General features: G+C 50.0%; 1 protein-coding gene across 3 annotated transcripts in view; it reads right to left on the bottom strand.

Annotated features, from left to right (window-relative positions):
• Positions 1-24,099, bottom strand: part of Chst8 (carbohydrate sulfotransferase 8) — a 135,956-nt gene that overhangs the window by 61,216 nt on the left and 50,641 nt on the right. For 2 of the 3 annotated variants that reach the window (XM_075984525.1, XM_075984522.1), the window contains exon 2: positions 9,100-9,315. In XM_075984525.1, coding sequence (XP_075840640.1) covers positions 9,100-9,229 — 130 coding nt within the window. In that variant the 5' untranslated portion in view covers positions 9,230-9,315. Of the gene's footprint in view, positions 1-9,099; positions 9,316-14,051; positions 14,920-24,099 lie in introns of those variants that run through there. The other variant, XM_075984530.1, reaches the window with a different exon arrangement.

The following is a 24,099-nucleotide window of genomic DNA, read 5'->3' as shown; positions in this document are numbered from 1 at the left end:
TTGTGGGGTCCCTGTACAGACAGCCACGCATGGGTCTCTTTCCCCAGCTGCATAGCCCGGCAACCCAGATGGGGTGATTATGTCCCAGGACAGAATAGAAGCCTAATCCTAACCTTGGCAACAAGGAATACGGGCAGCGTCCAGTACAGGCCTGTGTCTACAGAGACAGCAGCTCATCTTCCAGGACAGGGCTCCCCGACAGCCCGGTACACCCTCACTGGCCCCAGGACCCCAACCTCGAGCGATAAAGAGGGTATGGAGGCAGAAGGAACCCCCAACAGCCTGTGGGTGTTCAGGCCCTTATCAGAGAGGTTACAGGACACCTCCTCATACGCTGCCCCGATGTTATGGAATATTCCTGTACACTGTGTGAGGTAGTCACTGTGATTAGCTTAATAAAAAGCTAACCAGCCAATAGCTAGGCAGGATTTTCAGGGTCAAGTTCATGCCAGGAAGAAGAAGAGCGGGGTCGAGAGGAGACACCAGGCACTTTAGAGGAAGTACCAGAATAAAGGTAACCGTAGCCACGTAAAAGAATGTAGATTGAAAGAAATGGGTTAATTTAAGTTGTAAGTTAGTAACAAGCCTAAGTTATGGCCAAGCTTTTAAAATTAATAAGTCTCTGTGTTATTACTAGGGAGCCTGTGGTCCCAACAAAAACACTTAACTATACCCAGAATCTCAGATTCCCTACGCCTGCAACAGAAGCCATGGCCCCTGCCCTTTCCTGTTGGAGTTACCCTGGAAAACGGTACCCTCCATATGCATCCACCACGGTTGGAAATCCCAGACACCGCTCTCCACATTCTCCTCATCCTCCCACACATCAGGCCACCAGCTCTGCACATGCACAACAACTGGGAACTGTATCCGGTCTCTGTTACAGTTTAACCTGAAAAGCCCTCCGCTGCTGGCTCATGTTTTGAACACACTATCCCCAGTTAGCAGCACTGTTTTGAAGGCTGTCGAGCTTTTAAGAGGTGGGTCTGGGTTTGGATGCAGGTCCTGAGGGGAGAGCTTTGGAGGAAACATGCTTCTCTCTTACTCCTGGTCTACTATGAGATGAGTAGTTACTGCTTGGACGTCCCACTGCTGCGGACAGAAACATTCTAGTGCTCCGCCCTCAATCATGATTTGAAACTCACTGACACCATGAGCCCAAACAAGCCCTCCCTCCTTAAATTGTATCTGCCAGGCATTTGCAGCAGCAACACAGGCATAACTAACACAGGGATTGGAGAGATGTCTCAGTTTGAGGGCGCTGGCTGCCGGAGCAGAGGACCAGAGGTCCCTTCTCAGCACCCGTGCTGGGCAGCTCACAACCAGCTGCAACTCCAGTGCTAAAGGATCTGGCATCTGCACGCACTTGGTGTGTGTACAGATGACCAGGTGCATGCGTGCGCACGCGCGCGCACACACACACACACACACTAAAAATATTTTAAAAACTAGCCTTTCTCAAGGCAGACATGGTGGCACATGTCTTTAATGCTAGCACTCAGTAGCAGGCTGCTCTCTGTGAGTTCAAAGTCAGCCTGGTCTACAGAGTGAGTTCCAGGACAGCCAGAGCTACATAGGAAGACCCTGTGTCTCAAAAAATAAAAACACAAAACAAAACAAAAATCAGCCTTTGTTTCCTGTTTCACCCAACACTGGTAAAAACCACCATCCTGGACTAAGTAAGGCTCAACAATGACACAAGAAACTACTTTGTACCCCTGAATCTCTTCTTCTCCCATTGCCTTCCCCAGGCCTGTGCTCTCCCATCTGCTGAATCTGCCATCCTCAGCTGTCCTGCGTAAGTATGCCTTGTCACCCCATACTCCCGATCTCACGAAGCCACTAGAATGAGCTTTATTTTTAAAGTAAAAGACCTATTTGTATTTGTGTGTGTGTGTGTGTGTGTGTGTGTGTGTGTGAGAGAGAGAGAGAGAGAGAGAGAGAGAGAGAGAGAGAGAGAGAGAGAGAGAGAGAGAGCGCACACGCACACATACATAAAGGTCTCCCCAGAGGCTGGAGAGCACTGGATCCCCTGGAGCAGGCATTACAGTCAGGTGTAAGTGGCCTGACATGGATACTGGTAACTGAACTCGGGTCCTCTGCAAGAGCAACAGGCACCCTTAACCACTGAGTCATCTGTGCAATCCTAGAGTGAATTTTTGAATGTTCCACACTTTGTTCCAGAGTCTCCAGTTTCCCATACCCTGAGGCAAAGGCTGGCTCCTCCCCATCATGTCCCAAGGGGGTTGCTGGGCTGGGATGATTCTTCAGGCATAGGTGATGTTCTCCCTTGCCCCCCAGCCACGTGCCACACTCTCTCTGGCCTCCAAATCTTTATCAACACTGGGCAGTGCTATGGGCCTGGGCCTTGGTGATGCCAGTGGCCTGCGTGTGAGGAAGAGGGGTCAAGGGGATTGGGAAAGGGATGGGGGGTGGGGCAGATGCTTAGAGGCACAGGCCAGCTGAGGCCTGGAAACTGTGTGGCCTTGGGCATGGTTCTTCACCTCTCTGACCTCACTGGTCTCACCAAGGGCTTCTATAGAGTCATAGGCATCTAAGACGCCTGTGATAGTGTCCGCCACATGGCCAGAGCCTGGCAGTGTTTGGTCATTGTTCCTGTGTCTGAGCTACTTAGCAAGCATTCAGCGCACGGCAACAGAAACCATGGTTATAAGAACCATACTGTGGTGTGGCGGTGGATACCTAAAATCTCAGCACTTGGGAGACTGAGACAGCAGGATCTAGTTCAAGGCCAGCCTGGGTTATTAGCAAGCTCTAGAACAACTAGCCTTGGCTACACAGAGAGACCCATTCTCAAAACAAAACAAAACTAAGTATTTGCTTAGCATGATACTTTGCACATGGTGAATGCCCTGTCGATGTTGGCAATGTTTGCTCTAAAATGCTTTTTCTCAGTACCGCGGTCTAAGGGTATCACACAGACCGAGAAGCCATCAGTGGCTATCCCTTTGTCTAAACCAGGGATCCTAGGAAAAAGAACAGGGCTATCACTATGCTACCTCAATCACGGCTACTCCACTCTGGGAAAGAGCAGAGAGCCCTGAAATGTAGGGAGAGCCTACTTTAGCGAAAGCCACTGTGCAGAAGTCAAATAGTAAAGAACATGGGCTGGCAAGATGGCTCAGTGGGTAAAGGTGACTGCTGCTAAGTCTAATGACCGGAGTTCAATCCCCGGAACCTACATGGTGGAAGGAGAGAAGTGACTCCTGAAGGTTGTCCTCAAACCTCTAGAGGGACCCCATGTCATAATGTCCCCACAAGTAGATAGATAGATAGATGATAGATAGATAGATAGATAGATAGATAGATAGATGTAGTTTAAAAGATTTTTAAAGATATGATAAAGTACATAAACAGACTCTGTCTGAGAAGATCAGTTTCCCCTCTCTCCCTTCTTTTTTGAGACAAGGTCTTGTTCTGTACCTTAGGCTGGTCTTGAACTCAGAACTCTCTATTTTCTTGCCTCAGTCTCCCTAGTGCTGGAATGTCAGCCATGCACTGCCAAGTCTAACACTATTTGCTTTTTTATTACATCAATCAAGCCATCGATCCAACATTCAGTTCAGCTTCATGGGTGGCCGGCAACAACTCACCTGGCCCCATGAAGACGGTCTCCACCCCATATAAGCGAAGGAAAAGGAATGACGGGATGAGGGTGAGAGGTCCCGGTGTGACCCCTGAAAAAGGGGCAGATGGAGGCATGACCACTGGCATGGACATCACAAGAGAGCCGGAGGACGTGAGCTGCCTGACAGATCACCGAGCCACGTGTGAATTCCTGTCTTTTTTGATAAAAAGCAAAGCGGGGCCAGACTGAATCTACATGTGCTCGCTGCACAAGGTTTTCCTAACTGTGTGCAGAGTACAAGGAATAAAGGAGAAATAGGTGCAAGCAATTGAAATGGGTACATTCTAAACGACCCATGACCCAACATCCTGAAAAAAATAGGAAAAGAAAGAAACTTAGATGTGGAGAGAGATTTAAAGTGTTCATAAGGCAATTATGACGTGTGACTGCAGCTGGATATTGGATGAGACACTAGAGATACACATGTCTATATTTATGAGACAACTAAGTCTCAACACTGACTAGACATACAAGTCCTTGTTTGTTTTGATGCAGGGACATAGTCCAGGCTCACCCCAAACTTTGGATTTTCCAGCCTCAGATTCTTATGGATTGCCTACTTTAGCTGTGGGACAATTTTAAGGAAATCTAAGATGGTTGGAAGTAATGTTAAAAACATCAATTTCTTATCATTTGAACCGAGAAACACTGAAATATTTATGTGTGAATTGGTTCAATATATGGTGTGGATTTTAAAAGTCAGACCTGGGGAGAGAAGCCTGGAGGGAGGGATAGGGCCAAGCTGGTCAGGCTGGAGTGCTGGGGTGGGGGAGGCTCCCGGGGCCATTCTACCATTCTAATCTCCATTCCCTATAACACTCAGTTCACAGAGAAAGGCAGCTACTGAAATTGTCTGCCCAAGTGAATGCAGATGCTGCCTTCTGAAGACCCCAGAGCCCCTATGCTGAGTCTTTTATCCCCAGTTCTGGCCTTTTATGAAGATAAAGGTTGGTCCTGTGTCAAGAAGTGAGTTTCTGAGCAGGTTGTGTGGCTCAGTGGTAGAGCGCTTGCCTAGCATGCTTTAGGTCCTGGGTTCGAACCCTAGCACTGCAATAATAACAATAACAATAATAATAATAATGAGAAGAAGAAGAAGAAGAAGAAGAAGAAGAAGAAGAAGAAGAAGAAGAAGAAGAAGAAGAAGAAGAAGAAGAAGAAGAAGAAGAAGAAGTTGTTATAACCCTCCCTAGCTAGCTGGGTAATTTCGGCAAGCATTGGAGAAGTTACAGAAGGGGGCTGTGAATGTAAGGCCAGCCATGGCAAACATAATCACAAAAATAAAGGAAGCCAAACAGCAGCAATAAACCCCACAAAAATGAGCATACTGGGGGCAGAAGCTCTGGCCTCAGGACTGGCAATTTTGCAGACTGGATAATAATTATAATTAGATAGGTAGAATTCTCCAGTAAACAAGAAAATCTAATCTTAGAATGCAGGTTGGCTAGTGGGTGCCTATCTATTATAGTTTGGATCTACGATGTTACCCACAGGCGCATCTTGAATGCTGGGTCCCCAGGTTATGGTCCATTTTGAAGGTCTTGAGAGGGCTGTAGACAGTGTGGCTAGAGGAAGTGTGCCACCGGGGATGGAATTTTAGCACGAACACCCCCGTCCAGTTTCAGTCCCTGTTCTCAGCTTCCTGTCTCTCAGCATATGAAGGGTCTCTGCCTTGAGCTCTGGCTGCAATGTTTTCCCACCCCACCCGTGATGGACTGAAAACAGGAGCTGAAGCAGTTGTTTCTGTCATGTATTTAGTTCTGTTTCAAAGGGGCTAACGTAAAACAGAACACTCTTAAAAAAAGAAAACACCTTAACCAAAGCTGGTAATTCTGTAAGATTCTTTTAAATGCCCTCGTTAAGTTGAGGCGGGCGAGCTGGCCCCAGAAGATGTGTCGTAGCTAACTGTATCTGTCAACTTGATACAAACCTAGTCACCTGGCAAGAGAGAACCCTACCGGAAGACTCGTTCCACCAGATTAGCCTGTGACCATGGTCTATAAGGCGTTTTCTTAAATGTTAATCGATGTAGGCAGGTCCAGCCCACTATGGGGGAGCCATCTCTGCGCAGGGGGCCATAGAGAAAGTCAGCTAAAGTAAGAGGGAGAGAGTGCCAGCAAGCAGCATTCCTCCATGGTTTCTGCCTTGAAATTCTTGCTTACCTTCCCTCAGAGACAGATGTGACCTGGGAGCTATAAGATGAAATCAACCCTTTGCACCCCAACATTGCTCCCTTTGCACCCCGACATTGTGCTCATCACAGCAACAGAAAGCAACCCACAACAACATGCTTTTAACATCTAGTAACTGTGCTCATGATATCAGATCTGTGTCGGATCCCAGGAACCACACACACATAAGAACTCCACTTCCCTTTCTCAAGCTGGGTTCCTGATGCTTGAATCCACAGAACTCACGCCTTAAGTCTCAGCGAAGCTTCTGCCACGGTGCGGAACTGTGTTCTAGTCCCTCTGGTGTTCCTGCCGACAGGATAGCCTGCTAGCCTGCAGTGCCTGGAAACTCCCAGGCTGCGTCAGGGGCCCCTGGGGGCCACCCGCCACGTGACTGGGCGCATACACGTGGTAAGCACTGGTTTCCAACAGATAAATGTAATCAAGGTTTATATGCTCAGAGACGCCAACAGGATGGGGTTGTTTCACTTGAAGGATCAGAAGAAAATTGTAACTAATGTTGTGGAAAATTACTTTGATATTGCTTTCTTGGTACCGAATCACAATTAGGCTGCTGTGAGAAGTACAGGGAAGGAATAAATGAATAGTAACAAATCAACACAAACAGCTCGTGTCAGGACCACTTCGCTCAGGGAAAGTAACGTAAGCATTACTTAAAGTTTTATGACTGCGCTTGGTGTGATTTCCGCAGACCGCCAGGGCTGCCCAGCACATAGCACGTCGTGAGGGCGGCCAGCCTGCATCTGCCAATAGGAAGGATGTCACAGTGAAGACCCGCCCATGCTCCTCACCTGGCTCTGTGCACCACAGCAGATGCGCATCCCGAGCGTCACGTGACCCTTCACAACCTGCCGGTGTGAGGCTCAAGCGCCCTTCCACAGTGCCATGCCCCCCTCCACCGTGCCATGCCGTTCTGTCCCAGAGCTCCCAGCTGTACTGTGGTTCCCACCCACCTGTAATCCACACATCTGTGCACTGTTTCAGAGCAAAGCAAGCTGGAAGGAGGGGCGGGAATCCAGTGCCTGTGAAATTAAGGGTTCCGCTCTGCCACCTGATTATTGGCATGGCAGGGCATACCCTAGGACCAGCCAAGCAGACGTTCACCTGGCGAGGTTCACCTGTCCCAGGAATGAACCGCAGAGGGACCCATACCCTGGCCCAGATAGAGACCATACATACACTTCCACCTTTCCTCTTTGGTCCCTCCCACACAGTGCAGACACCAGATACCTGAACATCCTGCCTGCATGTGCACTGTAAGCACACACAAAGGCGTTCCCCGGAAGCCTATAGCATCATTCGTCCAAGAGTCTTCAAGCTCCCTGGTTTCCTTTCGCAAAGGACTACAAACAGTCGCAGGGACCAATTTCCTGCTCTGCGATGGCACTGTCCTGCGGGACCCAGCTGTGCTCACTCAGTGTCTCTTGCTATCCTAGGGCTCCTGAGAGGCTACAAAGTCCCCAAAGGAGCCAGCTCAGTCACGCACACTTGCTTCCTCAGGCTGGGGAGCAGCCAGACCCACTTTTTGACAGCCGCCAGCTGGAGGGGTTGACCCAGGCAAGCATCAGCACAGTGGCTTGCCCGCTGTTTCCAGGGCCTGCAACTGAACCTGTTTCTCGCTCCCCGCCTGTGATGAAAGGCATAATTGATGAGCCTCCCCCACGCAGGGCTTCTGGCAGCCGCTGCCAGGTCCAGATCGGCTCTGGCCTCTAAGTGTGTTTCTTCCTTCCATCTTGACGCCCCGCCCCTAGCCTTCAATGTGGGCTCAAGGCCACTGTATAGTGGTTCAAGGCTCCAGTTTACAGAAGCAAAACAATGAGGTGGTACAAAGAAAGGGGGCCAGAGCTGGGGAGAGCTCCCGGCTGGAGCAGGCATGCATCCGTCCTGTGTGAGGCTGCAGGCGGGAGTGTCACAGGAAGCCATCTGCTGAAACCTCTGACCTCTGCATCTCTTTATCCTGTCCCTGCAAGTAGTGTGTCCCGGGGGAGAAAACACATCTCTGGGAGTCTTCACAAGGGACCTCTGAGAGTGCTGTGGTCTGGAAGCCCAGGCTTCCTTTTCCTTCAAAGCAGATTAACCTCCGGCCTCAGCCCCACGCCTGTGACTCCCAGCTCCGTCATATCTAGCACCAGGAGCCCCGGAGACCTCCTCTTCCCATGTTCCGTCTGCCCTAAGTGTTCTGCTCCACACCTTGCTCTCACTGTGCCCCACCACCCCCAGCAGACAGACAGTGGCTGCTCTAATGGGTCACAGGGCACAGAGAGATGGGGGTGTGGTAGGAGCGGGTCTCAGACTCACAAAGCCAGGATGCCCTTGAGTTTCTGTTCCAAGCCAGAGGGGTCAGATTCAAAGGGGATCCCAGGGCTAGATAGCGAAACTGAGTCACACTCTGGATTTGTGAGTTCAAGAAGATGACAATGGCTGGGGATGGCTGGGAAGATGGGTGGCTCAGCCGGACAGGTGTTTGCCCCCAAGCTTGAGTTCAATCCCCAGAAACTACATGAAGGAAGGAAAGAATCAGCTCCGAAAGGTTGTCTGTCCTCAGACCTCCACAGCATGCCCGTAGGCCAATAAACAAATTAATTCATTGATGTAACTTTTTATTTATTTATTTATTTTTGCCATGGAAACTTTACTACATAGCCCTAGCTGACCTGGAACTTGCTATATAGACCAAGCTGGCTCAGACTCAACAGAGATCTACCTGCCTCTGCCTCTCAAGAGCTGGGACCAAAGGTGTGCTCCAACACGCCCTGCTACAATAAAAAATTTCAAAAGAAGACTGGTGGTAGAGACCCATAAGCCTAGCTACTCAAGAGGATGACGTAGGTTCACAAGTTCGAGGCCAGACTTTGTCTCAAAAATAAAAACAATACAAAATGATCAGGGCACAAGGCCCTGGGTTCAATTCCCAGGAACATCTTAGAAAATTAGATATTTATCCCCTGATATCCCGAGCAATGCGTTAGATGCCCCAAGAGTTGGCAGAATTTTCTGTGCATCAGAGATTCACTGAAGACCGCAAACCAGGTGGGCAGCCTCTCCATCCCCGACTGCAGCTCAACAGCTAAGGAAGCCATAACTTTGAAACTGGTGATCAGCCTTCAGAAAGCCACTCCCACACGGACACCAACACCATTAGGGGAAATACAGGGCCCCTTCTCTGTTTACCAGGACCGTTGTCCCCCAGTGCCAACACACCAGGGCCACCATGAAGGTCTGCACGAGGCCTGGACCGTAGCCAGCAGCCTCAGGGCTTACCTGGAACCTGCTGCGGGGTGAGCTCTACAGGGTCCTGTAGGCTGATGAAGAGGAGGAGGCCCGCAGCTCCAAAGAGCAGGATGGATGAGAACATGCAGGCTAGCCGCATTGTTCCAGGTCGCGCAGTCATCCGGGGCACGCTCCGGGGTCACCTCTTGGGTGTAAAAGGCACGTTCTTTCCTCATTATCTGCACCAGACATCCATCAGGCTGAGGTCTATGAGACGGAAGGGAAGAAGTCTGTTTCAGTGGAGGATACCTGGGCAGGTTGCGGCCCCTATCACTGTAGCGACAATAGGGCAGCCGCTGGATTCTCCAACCTGCCCTGGAGCTCTCTGTCTCCTTCCCTCTCTCCCTCCCTTTGGACAGGGACATATTATGCAGCCCAGAGTGGTCCCAGACTAATAATCCCCTCCCCCCAATCTCCTGGGTGTTGGGATTACAGACATGCACCACCATGCCTGCCCACCTCTTGAAGCCCCCGGAGGCTGAATGGGGTCCTGCACCCTCCAAGGGTCTCCTGTCTGAACCTGCCATAGAGCCACAGAGACACACACAATCTCTCGTGGTGAGAACTTTGACAGTCACAGGTGGTAACCAGTGACAACCACCTGCCCTGCCCAGCTGTGAGCTCCTCAGGAAATACCTGTTCCCATCAGAGGTGGCTCACAGCCCTCCATCCCTGCTTGCTCCTCTGGCACCTGCAGACTCAGGGCAAGCACAAGTGAGTTGTTCACCTTGGGTCTACCAGAAGAGCAGAAGGAAGGCCCTCCACTGAGTACAAGTAAATGGCCCTGAATTGGACCAGATTGCGGATCAAGACAGGCACACCCCAGGGCTGGAGAGATGGCTCAGTGTTTAAGAACATTGGCTATTTTCCCAGAGGATCCGGGTTCAGTTCCCAGTATCCGCGTGGCAGCTCCCAACCATCCATTCCAGGAGTTATGATGCCCTCTTCTGGCATATACAGGCATTGCATGCACATGATACACAGACATACACAAAAGCTAAACATTCATACCCATAAAATAATAAAACAATTTTGGGGTTTATTTTTTCTTTTCTTATCTTTTCTTTTTTTTATTTTTTTGAGACAGGATTTCTCTATGTACCCTTGCTGTCCTGGGACTCACTTTGTAGACCAGGCTGGCCTCGAACTCACAGAGATCCACCTGCCTCTGCTTCCCAAGTGCTGGGATTAAAGGTGCACACCACCACCACCCTACACAACATTTTCTTTAACAGACAGGTACACCTCACCATGGTTTCAGTCTGAGATGTCCCCAACAGATTCATGCCTTTGAACACCTACTCCCCAAATATCGGTGCTATTTCAGAAGGTTGTGGAGCCTAAGCCAAGACTGTGTGGGCCAGGCGGAAGTAAGAAGAGGGGAAGTTCCCAAGACGCCTGCTGCAGGCGTAGGCAGGTAGATCTCTGACACACACAATATTCTACCCACATCCACACAACTGCAGGGACTCATATCCCACCAGGTATTTGGACAAATGGCCTCAGAGTGCTAATCACTTTTACCATTGCTGTGATAAAATACTTCAGAGAAGCAAACTCAAAAGAGAAGAGCTTGGGGCTGGAGAGATGGCTCAGTGGTTAAGAGCGCTGGCTGCTCTTTCAGAGAACCTGAGTTTGAGCCCAGAACCCACGTGGCAGTTCACAACCATCTTTAACTCCATTTCCAAGGGACCTGGTGCCCTCTTCTGGCCTCTATAGGTACTGCATGCACATGGTGCACAGACACACGCAGGCAAAACACCCACACACATAAGAGGTAATTAGAAGGACAGAGGACATAGGGAGGAAGTTTTATGTTGGCTCTTCATTTCAGAGGGTTTGATAGAGCACTGTAAGGAAGGTGTGGTGGACCTTCCCTACGGGTCTATTAGGGTATGGCAAGATGCTGGCCTCATACATTGGCCAGGCAGGAAGCCTGAAACAGAGCTAGGTTATATTAATGGCCTGTCCACAAACCAAAGGATACCCTTTATTTCCACCTAAGGAGTCTGCAAAGATCTTCCCACCCCAGCACAGGGCAGTACCAAAGGAAGCTGATGCCACCCAAGGCCACAGGACCCAGCACACAACGCTGTCTCTCTGTGTACAGCCTACAGACCCTTAAGCGGAAAGCAAAACTTATAAAGTCCGTCTCTGCCGTTCTCTGTGCCCAGAAAAGAATTCCCAAGGACTAGATTGATTTTCAGAAAAGCTTAGGAACCGAGGAGTATAAATTCCAGGCTCGGGTTTCTCCACTCTGCGGTCTCTGTAATTATTTTTTCACTCAGTTAACTTTAATTAACCTGCCGCAGGCCTCTATGCGCCTGGCGCCGGGCTCCCTGCACTGTGCGGAGCAGGTGGTTCCCACGACCTCCCAGCTTTTATGTTTAGGAAGCAGAAACAAGCAGGGCTTAGTTTATCGGTAGAGCCTGCTCTGGGGTTTTTGAGCAGGCCCCGACCTCTGTGCAACAACCTTGCCCTAAAAAAAAAAAGGACTTCTGCTGCCTATCATCTCTGAGATGTGGCATAAGGAATCCTGCCTTGCTCACAGTATGCCCAGATGGAGAATCATAGATCCCCAAGCCTCAGACCTGGGTACAGCTGGGGCTCCCTGTAGTAGAACTGTCCTGAGTGTCTAATCAGTGTCTTACAGAGCCAGAGACGCATCTTTTAAATTTCACAACTTCCTAAAAGATGAAGTCACCTTCCACATAGACGCCTAGAGCATGCCCTGGTTTCCTTTCTCTAAGAAGGGTGCGAAGAGCCAGGCTCATCGCTGTCGGTCTCCGGATGCAGGGAGAGTGTAAGCGACCCAGAATGGATGGGTGGGGCTATTCCCTCTCACAGGGATGCTAGTATCCTGTCTTCATCTTTGTATCCTTGGGCACTACCCCCCCCCCCCAGGAGCAGCAGTTGCCACAGCCCCTGATGAAACCAAATGGTCCTAGAAAGCAGCTGATTGGGTAGAAATGACTTTCTGCAGCAGCACAGCAGAGGACGGACTCCCGCAGGGGAGGTAGAGGAGGCAGTTGACAGCTCTCTAGGCAAGCTGACACCCTCACCCCAACTGTAGACTGGAGCAGGTGCCCTAAGGAGGCATACATGCCCTCACTCCTTCTGGTATCTACATCAATGGCTCACCGTCTATGATGTCGGCATGCTTCCTACGATCACGCCAGCCTCCCGAGGAGGACAACTGAGGACAACCAGAAGGAAAGTTGGTGGTCTCTGACAGGAAAATAATTCTTACAGAGGATAAGGCTCCCAAAGGCTCAAGTCTTTGGGCTTGGTCCCTGGTGGTGGGGCATTGTAGACACATTAGAAGAGGAGACCTAGCTGAAGGAAGTGGGGAGTGGGCCTTTAGGAATGCCTGGTCCTTGGCTGCCACCTCCTTTTCTTTTCCACCTTTCTTTCTATCCCCTTCCTGTTTGTCAACAGGTCAAGACCCTCCTCCACCACTGTACTCATTGCCACGATGTCTATCCCAGCTCACAGGACAAAGCCACTAGAGACTGAACTCTCTGAAACAGCAGCCAAGACAAACTTGTCCACCTTTACACTGTCTGTTGGGCATTGTCAGGTGACAACAACAACCTAACCAATACAGAGGAAGAAAAGAAGAGAGAAAGGACAAATTACGCTCAGTGCACCGAGACACCTGTGAAGACGGCTAATAAGGTCCCACGGGGTCACCGCCAAGGCTATCTGATAGACAAAGAAGGGGATTCGGAATCCCCTGTGATCGCTGCCTTGCTTGGTTCCAGTCTGGCGCTGTTAGATGTGACTCCAGAAAGTGGCTTTATCCCCTCTCTTCCCCCATCTGTCACATGGCCACCATTACAGCCACTGCAAGCTTCTGTCAACAACTAAATGGGTTCTGCCATTGTACCCCGAATCTGTTCACACTAAATCTACTCATGGAGACAGGATGTGGCTGCTCATGGCCTTGGGACCAGGAGAGGAGGCAGGAGACTCAGCTGTACATTTGCCATTTCAAAGACCCTGGAGAGCACACAAACACCTACCAGCATCACGTGGCTTCCCACCCAGCTTCTGAGCCCCATCCCCAGCCTTTCCTCCTGGGATCCTGTTCTCCATGTTTGCCCTCACTAGGGACTATAGGGTCAGCCAACTCCTGGCTCCATGCAAATGAGAATCAGAAGGCCAGCTGCCTAGCTTCCGGAGGAAGTGGCTTGCAATCTGACTAGATCAGTAATGTCCTAGGAGGGGACCAGCATCCTGGAATCTACAAGGCCCCTCTTCCTACAAAGCCCCAAGAATGCATGTTCCAGAGGACACATCTCTGAGCCCTCCCCCATAGCCCCCCCCCCCAGGGTTCTTTAGTCACACTTATTTTCAAGACAACGGGGAGATGCTGGCCCAGAGGTCATTTGTCTCCCCTTTCTTTGAGTCCAGCTGTTGCCTTGGGCCTCCATATAACAATGTGTCACAGGCCATGGCCTGGCTGCCCTGGGCCATGAAAATACATTTGCAAGACCTCGGCTGCCACCTGGGACTGCCCTGTCCTCACCACATACATTACACTCTGCCTTGGTGACAAGTGCAAGGATCCCTCATCTCCCTGCATCCTTTTCCAAAACCAACAGACAAGAAGAAAATTCAGATTATTGGCAATGAAGAAGAGGTTGCAGGGGGCTTGGTTAAGGCATGAAAAATACACAGCCTGGTTGAGTATTTGGCCCTGCTCAAAATTACAAAGCCTTCTAGTGGTTTCTTTCCCCAAGGCCTAAATGGCGTCACCGACTTTTACTTTAAGAAAGAAAAGATCCAATTAATGTTACACCTCCTGGGATCCAGGGGCAAGGCTGAAGATTTCTCCCATCTCCTTATTTATTTGATTTTTTTTTAAAAAAATGTCTCTTTGGGGAAATTGACTTCAGGGTATAATCAAGGACTTGAGAATTCAGCCAAAACACACGCACCTCCAGTGGCGACAGCTGGACACATGGAAGACTCCAAGGACACGTCTGGCTGTGGCTGTTCCGCGGCCGGGATGCTGTTCTCAGCCACTCAGAGGACCCCCCTCTCGCTGTTGGGTCCTCTGGCTGTTGAGACCCACCCGTACATCTCACTCCAGACAGCTTGGGGACACCCACGTGGTCAGCGGGCCCCAGGCCCAGGAAAGTTCTCTGTCCCAGTGTGTCCTTCTCACACGGGCAGGAGCGAACAATGCGGTCCCTCCCAGCTGAGGGCTTCGGGAGATGCTGATCGTCGGGAGACAGGCTGCTATGGCAACTTGAGGAGAATGGAGCCAGGCACTGCCGTCACCTTGAATCCGGCACCGTGCCTTCTGCGGCAGTGGCAGAGCGGACCTGGCACCTGGCTCTTCCCACTCCTGCAGCTGGGCACAGGTAGCTGCCCCTCGGTTACCCTCCTCGGCCTCCTGGCCTTGGATGCTCCTCGATCGGAGGGAGCCCACGGCCCAGTCCCCTGAGAGCACCACCTCCGTTTGTTTTTTGTCTGACTAGTTTTTCCTTGTGTGCGTGGCTCCCGCTTACTTCTGAGATGGGGCTCTTCCTTGATTTCAGCTCATTAAAATCCGGCAGCTAATTAAAACCTGCTCTAACAGCGGCAGCAGCGGCGGTAGCGGCTCCAAACTCTGGGACTCGTTTCTCCAGTTCTATGCATAGGCATAAAGTTGCAGCGCTCGGTGACGAAGACGGGATGGCTTGAAGAAGACTCTGAGGCAGGACTGCAGGCTCCAAAATGCTCCAGCCCTCCTCTACCAACTGGGCCTCAGGGGTGTTGGATGCAGTCCTGAAATTCCCAAGGCCAAGATGCGTGGAACCCAGCACAGCTCATCTGCACCACGGTTGGATAGGTGGGGAGGTTTCGAATTACTCACCGTCCTAGGTCTGTTATAAGGTCAGGTTCCCTCCGATCTACCCCATGCAGAAGCTTCTGCAGGTCAGAGAAATGGCTCCCTATTGTGGAGGTTACACTGTAAATCGGGTTTGTAGATCCCCGAACTTTGTCTCTGAAGCCCCTGTGAGCACCGCAGTCCAGACTCACCATCCCCTCCCAGGATAAACACAGAGTCTCCCTAAAGGCTGAAGGATTTCGGAAAACTCATGACTGCCATGGACCTGGTCAAAGAAGCAGCAGTCACAAGGTACACCACAGGTACACGTTCCGCCTAGTACTTCTCACCTGCTCTGGGCAATCCACACCCATTGGGCAGAGAGCAGGAATTCTAAAGATAGAGCAACCGAGTCCCTCCTTACCCCAACCCTGGCAGATCCCAGCACCCCCAAACCCTGAAGCTCTGAGCTTCTGTTGCAGCCCACTGGGCTCCATGGAGCCATGGGTTCTGGGTGGGACGCTCCTGCCCACTACCCATCTCTGCATTCCCAGGGCTGAGCACCGAGCGTGGCACCAGAGAAGTGATCAATAGCAGCAGCGCAAGCGGAATGCGCATGAGTTAATAAATGGAAGTGTTGGGGGCCATCGGGAGAGAGGCACACCACGAACCTGGAATTTTAAAAGGTCATTTCAGGGAGCTATGGGTTTGTTTTGAGTGGGTCTGGGCTGGAATCAAGTCCAGCGAAGGCAGCAGAAAAGTCTGGAAGTCAGGACGCCACCAACGAACCCCATGGAGTTGGTTACCTCAAAAAAACGCCTAAGGCTCACTGCCCATCAGGATATCACCTGGAATTCTTTCATCCATTCAAGATGGCACAACATGGGGCTTGAAGACATCAGGTTTTCAAAGGTAAATGTAGGACCTCTCTCTTGTCGTTATGCAAATGTACATGAAGACATTTACATAAAGAGACATCATAAAATGGATGGCCTCCAACCCCTTTGTATTAGTTACTGTTCTCATTGTTATGACAAAGGACCTGACAGGAGCGATGTGGAGAAGGAAGGGTTTTGTCTCACAGTGGAAGGTGAACACGGGAGAGCCATGGAAGAGCGTGAAGCAGCTGGCTGCAGTACCTTGGCAGTCGGGTAGCCAAGAGCCTCGGTGTCGATGCTCAGTCGGCTTCCCTCCCTTTTTGTTCAATCTGGAAGCTTAGCCGAGGAACGGACGGTGCTGCCCACATTCAGGGTGGATCTGTTGCCCTGCTCAGCTCAGCCTCTAAATTCTTCCTTTAGCACTCCCAGAGGTGTGCTTTCATGCTGATGAAGCCAAACCACCGAACATCCCAACTGTAAGATAACGTTAGAAAACCCCTGGACAGACAGACGTAGAGCTCATGTATGTCAATCAAATGTCTCTAAAGGGGCTGGTGAGATGGCTTAGTGGGTGGAGACCCAAGCACGACTCCAGGAGTTTGAGCCCTAGGACCCAAGCAATCGAAGAAAAGGAGGAACTCCTCAAAGTTGTCCTCTGACCTCCTTTACATGCGTGTGTGGGCGTGTGAACACACACCAAATACACATACAATTTCTTTACGTGTGTGTGGGCGTGTGAGCACACAACAAATACACATACAATTTCTTTACATGCGTGTGTGGGCGTGTGAGCACACACCAAATACACATACAATTTCTTTACATGCGTGTGTGGGCGTGTGAGCACACACCAAATACACATACAATTTCTTTACATGCGTGTGTGGGCGTGTGAGCGCACACCAAATACACATACAATTTCTTTACATGCGTGCGTCGGCGTGTGAGCACACACCAAATACACATACAATTGAAATCAACACCAGGGGATCTCTGAAGATGTATGTAAAGTGAGCTAGACCAGTCACAAAATACTGAATTGTCAATTCAGGGAGAGCAGGTGAGACAGAGATTGCCTGGGTCCGGGAGGGGACAGTGGCTACAGAGCTCCAGTCTGCGAAGATGAAAAGGTTGGGAGGGAGATGATGGTGATGGCGGCAAACCAGTGTGAATTTAGTTAACGCCACTGATCTGCACACTTGAAAATGGCAACAATAGGACTGGAAGCATGGTTCAGCAGAGTGCCTGCTGCTCCTGCAGAAGGACCCAGGTCCCAGCACTCATGTAGGAAGACTCACAACAGCCTGTGACTCCAGTTCCAGGGGATCTGACACCCTTCTCTGGACTCCCTGGGCACCAGGCACACACGTGATGCACACACATACATGCAGACTATGGTAGCTTGAATAAGAACAGCGCCCCCACCCAGGCTCTTATGCTTGAATGCTTGGTGCCCAGTTGGTGGAACTATTTGGGAAGGATTAGGAGGTGTGGCCTTGTTGGTGGAGGTGTGTCACAGGGCAGTCTTTGAGACTTCAAAAGCCCTAGGATACCCCAGCCCACTCTGTTTCCTGCTTGCAGTTTGAGATGTGAGCTCCAAACTGTTCCTGCTGCCATCATGGACTCTGACCCTCTGGAGTTGCCTTGGTCAGGTGCTTCATGACAGGAGCAGGAAAGTCATGAAGACAAGGGAAACACATACACAGAAAATAAAGCTTTCAAAAAACGGTTAAAGCGGGGCGGTGGTGGCGCATGCCTTTAATCCCAGCACTTGGGAGGCAGAGGAGGCAGATCTCTGTGAGTTTGAGACCAGCCTGGTCTACAGAGCTAGTTCCAGGACAGGTTCCAAAGCCACAGAGAAACCCTGTCTCGGGGGGAAAAAAAAGGTTAAAGCCGTCCATTTTATGGATGCGTGTTTTATATATTTATGTTTTTATTGAGCTCAGATAGGGAGTTCACGTTCTGGGCCTGGCTTCCCCTCCAACCAGCTGTGAGACCCTCAAGATTCAAATTTCCTCATCTCACAATCTGTCGTCAGACAAACCATCAACTGGATGAGTACCCAACTCCCTAGCAGCTCTGCGGGTGAGACAAATGCCTGGGAACACAGAAAGGCATCTTGTGGCTTCCACGCCCACACTGCCATTTTCGGGTGGATGAGCGGCCATCTGGAGAGGGTGTCCATCACTCATGTCTGAGGCCTGTCCTTCACCATGATTCTCAGCCACTTCCATACAAAACCTCCTGCAAGGCTGCTAGGGTTGCGCCCTAAAGTTCAACATTACTAAAAAGCACTGTTGCAGAGGCAGCTGGATCCCCGTGGACCAAGTAAGTCCTGCCAAGCTATCTGCTTTCATGACGGCTCGGTCTTTGACACAGGTGTCCGTGACAACCACTGTAGTATCAAGCTGTGGTGTTAAGCTGTGCACTATATTCTTGCATTCTGCAAAACCAGATTTTTCTACCAGAGGGCTCTCTGGCTGCCACGAGGCCACCTGGGTCTGCTGTGTACCAGGGGACCATTGTTTTATGCGTGCACTACATGGAGCCCAGGCAGGGCTGCGCTCTGTTAACTAGAAATCTCTGGGACCTGGACAATGAGCCCGGGACTCACACTGTAGCTCAGTCTGGTCTAGAACGTGTGATGGAATCCAGGATGGTTTGGGAGCTGAGATCTTCCTCCGTCCCCCTCCCAAGTGCATGGCCACACGGTTCCTGATGGAAATCGCGTTAAAGCCGACATTTAAACCGGGCTAATGGTTTGGATCATAATGTAGCTACGGCCAGCTTTTTCATTTAAAAATCTTTAATTTTTAAAGAACTTTAAAGGGCAACCTGGGACTGCATTCGGTGATGAAGCGAACTCTATTTTGCCATCTCGTCATGGATACCTTGGCGGTGATGCTGTACCGTCATACAACACAACTGTGTATAGTGCTAACGGGAGGAGAAACACACGGGACTTGCGGAGGTTGTTCTGGGCAACTGCACCAATGTATAATATCCTAAAAATGTTTTTTTTAATTAAGAAATCATGAACTTAAAATTAAAAGTCCTTGGGGCCAGAGAGATGGCTCCATGGTTAAGAACACAGGCCACTCTTGCAGAGGACCTGGGTTCGATTCTTAGCGCCTACATGGTGGCTCACAACCATCTCTAACTCCAGTTCTAGAGGATCCAATGCCCTCTTCTGGCCTCTGTGGGCACTGTAAGTGCCTCTACACGTGCAGGCAGACACTCATGCACATAAAATAAATCCTAAAAATTTCTGGCCTTTCAGTTCATGCCTAGTGGAAATGAACTGTAACACTGCGCCCATAAATAACAGAAAGCTCTTGTCATGGGCCAGCGTCAGCCCTTATTGTGTATATGAAACATCTTAAAGTTAGGAGACTATTCCTTTAATAGGAAAATTTGATGTGTTAGCAGCTACCGGCCGATCTCTGTGCGTTTTTTCAATTGCAAATTGCGCTTTAAACATGCAAACAATTATTAATATTGATTTGGACTAAAACAATATTGAATTTCAATATATCTCCAACTCCTTTATGAATTACCCCGTGGACACACGGCGATTATGACAGAAGAGCATCAGCACGCTCAATCTCTTTTCAGTGAGCATCCTTGAGAAGGGCTGACGGGATGCACGGATAGTGAACTTCACAGATGTGAGACTAGCACCAGCGTCCTTGGCTATAATCACACATTCCCCCCCCCCCCCCAGCACAGGCCTCTGAGTGAGCCCAGGGCTACTTGTCTCACTGGACGTTTCCACAGCCCATCTTACAAAGCACAGGTTAGGAACACATGCTCGAATCCCAGAATAGACTTGCGTGGTTTTTTAGAGGAAGGAAAGAAAAACGGAACAGATATTTATCTTGCTTTGGTAATGTTTCAGAGACTACTCAGGACACTATAGAAGTAGCCCACTTAGCTTGCTTCACAATCACTTCTTGAAGTGAAAATCATTACCCTTATTTGTCACAGATCTGGTTCTCCGTGAGAAGGAGCTGAGACACCGTTCAGAGGTGTAAGTGTTTATTAAGGACCAACACTGTGAAGGGGAGAGGCCGGAAACTGAAGTGGGCAGGACACCTTTGCAGCAGGCACAGCTTGCAGGAACACCCTGTAGTAGACACAGCTTGCAGGAACACCTTACAGTAGACACAGTCTGTGAGAGCACCCTGCAGTGGGTCCAGCCCGTGGAAGCACTCTGCAGTGGGTACAGCCTGCAGGAGCACCCTGCAGCGGATACAGCCTGTGGGTGCACCCTGAAGTGGGTACAGCCTCTGGGAGCACCCTGCAGCAGGCACAGCTTGCAGGAGCAGCCTGTAGTAGACACAGCCTGTGGGAGCACCCTGCAGTGGGTCCAGCCTGTGGGAGCACCCTGCAGCAGGCACAGTTTGTGGATGCATCCTGCAATGCCAGACAGCAATGGCTGACTTTTCTACATCCAGCATTCTCTGTGACTGGGTGTGGGTCACCCAGGGAAGGGTGTGCCCTCAGGTGAGGCGGCCTGCTGCAGCTGAGGCAGATCCCGAAGGAACTGGCAGCTGAGTCCGGGTGTTGACTGCTTGTTCAGTGTGAGGTCAGCGAGCCCTCCTTGGAAAGATAGGTGTACATCTCTCAGTCTGCCTCTCTATTTCCCAGTGGACAAAACAAAGGCTCAGGGAGACCAAACATGTCAAGGTTACACCATAAATTACAGCCATCCCAGATCCGTCTGATTCTAAACCTGTCTCACTCCCTGCCAGCCCCAGTTTTTCTCCAACAAAGCTTACATCACAGACTGTCCTGACCTTCAGCCACGGAGACAGGAAGGTTTGGAAGCCTCCAGAGGAAAATGCAGAAAGTTTGGCTGTGTAAGCAAATACACTCCCCTCACTAACATCTGTGCTACATTTACGCATGCGTCCTCCCCCTTCCCTCATTGCTTTGCTAATAGAAGGGGAAGACATGGGTTATTCCAGTGAAGCGCTCCCCTGACTTATAGCTTAGAGACCATTTTTTCCTAGTAGATCCACTGGGTCTTGCCAAGAGCAGCCAAGAATGCACAGCGCTGCACGGCCAACTTCCTTTTACTTTTAGCAAGCACTAAGCCATTCACATTTCCCAGCTGCTCTGACATCCACAGCAGGGAAAATTACAGGGAAGGGAAAAAATTGCATATTTACTTCTCCAAATTGAAAGTTGGGGTATGATATGGGCAGGAAGGAGCGCGTGTGTACAACTGGAGCGCCCTGGCCCCTGGCAGGGCGCAGCTGCCTCCAAGCTGCCAAAGGCAATCCAGAGGCTCTGGAGAAAGAGAGACGGGCTGGGGGGCTTGGCTTCCTCTTAGGGAATCCCCCTCCCTGTGGCTGGCACAGGGCAGCCTCCATGGACTTGCTTTTAGGCACTCGGCCGCCAGCACTGACTGGGAGAGAGTCGGTGGGTGCTTGGGCACTGTGTGGTGAGCAGAGCATCCTTCTGCGAGGAGGAGAGGGTGAAGGTACTCACACGCTAGAGCAACGGGTTCTTTCTGCTAAAGTCATGTGACTGAGGCAAGTGTAGATGCAGCAGGTGGATGCAGAGCAATTGCCCCTTTCTTATTTCTTTTTTAAAGATTTGTTTTTCAGTAAGTTTTAGTGTGTGTGTGTGTGTGTGTGTGTGTGTGTGTGTGTGTGTGTGTGTACATGTGCATGTGAGGTACAGGTGCCTAAGAAAACCAGAAAGGCCAGACCCCCTGGAACTGGAGTTAAAAGTAGTTTAGAGCCCCCTAATATGGGTGTTGAGGATAAACTCAGGACCTCTGTGAGTTAAGGGCTCTTAACCCTGAGCCGTCTCTCCAGCTCAACCATTCCTTTCCTGACTAGACACAAGTTACTCTTCTCAGCACCACCAAGTGCTGGCAGGAACAACTCAAAGGATATGGCTTTTATTTGGCTCGTGGGTGGATGGATTTCAGACCATCGTGGTGCGGAAGGTATACATGAACAAAGCAGCTCCCATCGTAGCGGGAGGCAGAGAGAGGGAATGGCAATCCTCTTGATCAAGGTTCTCTCTTGACCCCTTTCTTCTAGGACTTGCAACCCAGGTGACGGTGCTGCGTACATTCAGGAGAGACCTTCCCGTGAGTTATCCTCTCTGGGATCATCCTCACAGCCACAGCCACAGGTGAGCCTCCCCTATCTCCTAGGCCATTCTAAATCCAGTCAGGCTGAAGGGGGACTGAGCAGCACACTCCCCATTATAGAGCTAACTGCTGAGCAGGCTGGTCTCCTACAGTCTAAGGTCTCTAGGACTGGCAGCAGGGCGAAACAGTCAAGTGTCCTGGCCCCCTCCTTCTGTCCCATGAGTAGGCCAGCATGAAGGAGTCCGGGTTTCAGTGACCTGGAAGTTCTAATGCATGAGTCAGGGGCCCAACTCCTCATGAGTTCTGCCCCACATCTTCATCTTACTAACATGTCTGAGTCTCCTCCATTTCATTGATCTCTTGATGGCTCCTTCTTTCCCCCTACAGGATTTTGGAAAGCCAGTATTTACATCCACTCCTCCCAAACCTCTTCCTCCCTTCTACCACACTAAGCTGCAGACCAAGTCCTCTGAGCATCTTGTCCTGTCTGTTGGTGCTAAGCCGGTTCAGCACCCGGGGTCCTGGACAGCTCCCGGTCTCCAAACAACTGTACTGTTTTCAGTCACTAAGTCCCTGTTCAAAAAGCACCCAAGGCTCAGAACTGCCCAGTTCTGTTGCAGAACACTAGTTGAAGATGTGTTACATTTGTTTATGCTGTGGAACATTTATTTAATGATGCAAAGATGTGTTGCATTCTTTTCTGTTGCATTTGTTTAACTTTGTAAAGCTGTGTTATTTTGCCTGCCTAAAACGTCTGATTGGTCTCATAAAGAGCTGAATGGCCAATAGCTAGGCAGGAGAAAGCAATAGGCAGAGAAAATAAATAGGAGAAGAAATCTGAGGAAGAACTAGAAGAAGGAGGAACAAGAAAAGGAGAAAGGGAGGCCAGCCACACAGCCATACAACCAATCAATCACAGAGTAAGAAAGGAAGAAAGACATAGAGAAGAAATAAAGGAAAAAAGTCCAGAGACAAAACATAAAAGAGAAATGGGATAATTTAATTTAAGTTAGAAAAACCGGATAGAAACAAGCCAAGCTAAACCGGGCATTCATAAGTAAGAATAAGTTTGCATGTATTTATTTGGGAGCTGGGTGGTGGGCCCCCAAAGAGTGGGGAAAAAACACCTATACAACTCACATCCATACATCTCAATGTGACCCACGAACTTGGAAGAGCCCATCTCTAGTAACACTCAAGCCCCACCCTCCTCCTTCATCATTCACAGATGATGCATATGGAAGCCTGCTATTCTTTACCGTGTCCTAAGTCCCCAGGTCATTTCTCCAACACAGAAACCAGGAGAGAGCAAAGTGTTCCAAGTGTCAGATGTCTAGCACAGTGTTTCTCATTGGGTGGCAACACCATGTCATATTTCCTGTGCAGTAAGGAGGTCCCTCATGGACCCCATCCCACAGGGTTACTTATGGAGATTCCTGCTGTGATGGGCTGATGTCTGGGGTGAAGGACCCAGTCCTCTCTCCACAGTGCATGTACCTCACAGATCATCCCCCTATCTTTTTAATAAAATGTACATGTATTGAGTGTTTTGCCTACATAGATGTATGTGAACCATAGGTATACCTGCTGCCTGTGGAGATCAGAAACAGGGGTTAGATTCCCTGGAACTGGAGTTATAGATGGTTGTGAGCCACCATGTGGATGATAGAATCTAACCTGAGTCCTCTGCAAGAGCAACAAGTGCTCTTAACTGCTGAGCCTCCTCTCCAGTCCCATGGTCCCATTCTTTGCAATGGCTTGGCTGACTGTGTTTATGTTAAACAACATGCAGAGATGTCTGTTTTCTCTCCTGCTGAGCCCACAGCCTCTTTCTTACTATCTCAAATCCTACAGTCTCACTACTCAGCCTCAATGACGCAAGAAGAAAAGAAAACCTTGATGCTCCCAAGACATGGTGGTGCTCCAAGGCATTTGGGTCAGATGGAGTGGGTTGCAGCTATAGAAAACCATTAGCCAACTGGTACCATCTCAAAGTGGAAAGGCATCCGCAAGGTCCCACCCTTGTGCCTGTAAATGTCTCTGTCAGCTGAACACAGTGGAGTTTATTAAGCCCCAACTTCTTATAGGGTGCTGAAGAGAAAAAGGAAGACAAGAAGAAACAAGCATCTTACGAAGAGACCCAAAGTGGCCAATCATTGGTCTTTAGTGAGTCCCTGTCA

The sequence above is a fragment of the Microtus pennsylvanicus genome, chromosome 1 (genome assembly GCF_037038515.1).
Source record: "Microtus pennsylvanicus isolate mMicPen1 chromosome 1, mMicPen1.hap1, whole genome shotgun sequence".
NCBI lineage: Eukaryota > Metazoa > Chordata > Mammalia > Rodentia > Cricetidae > Microtus > Microtus pennsylvanicus.
Note: the sequence above shows the minus strand (reverse complement) of the source record. Positions and strands in the feature narration are given on the sequence as shown.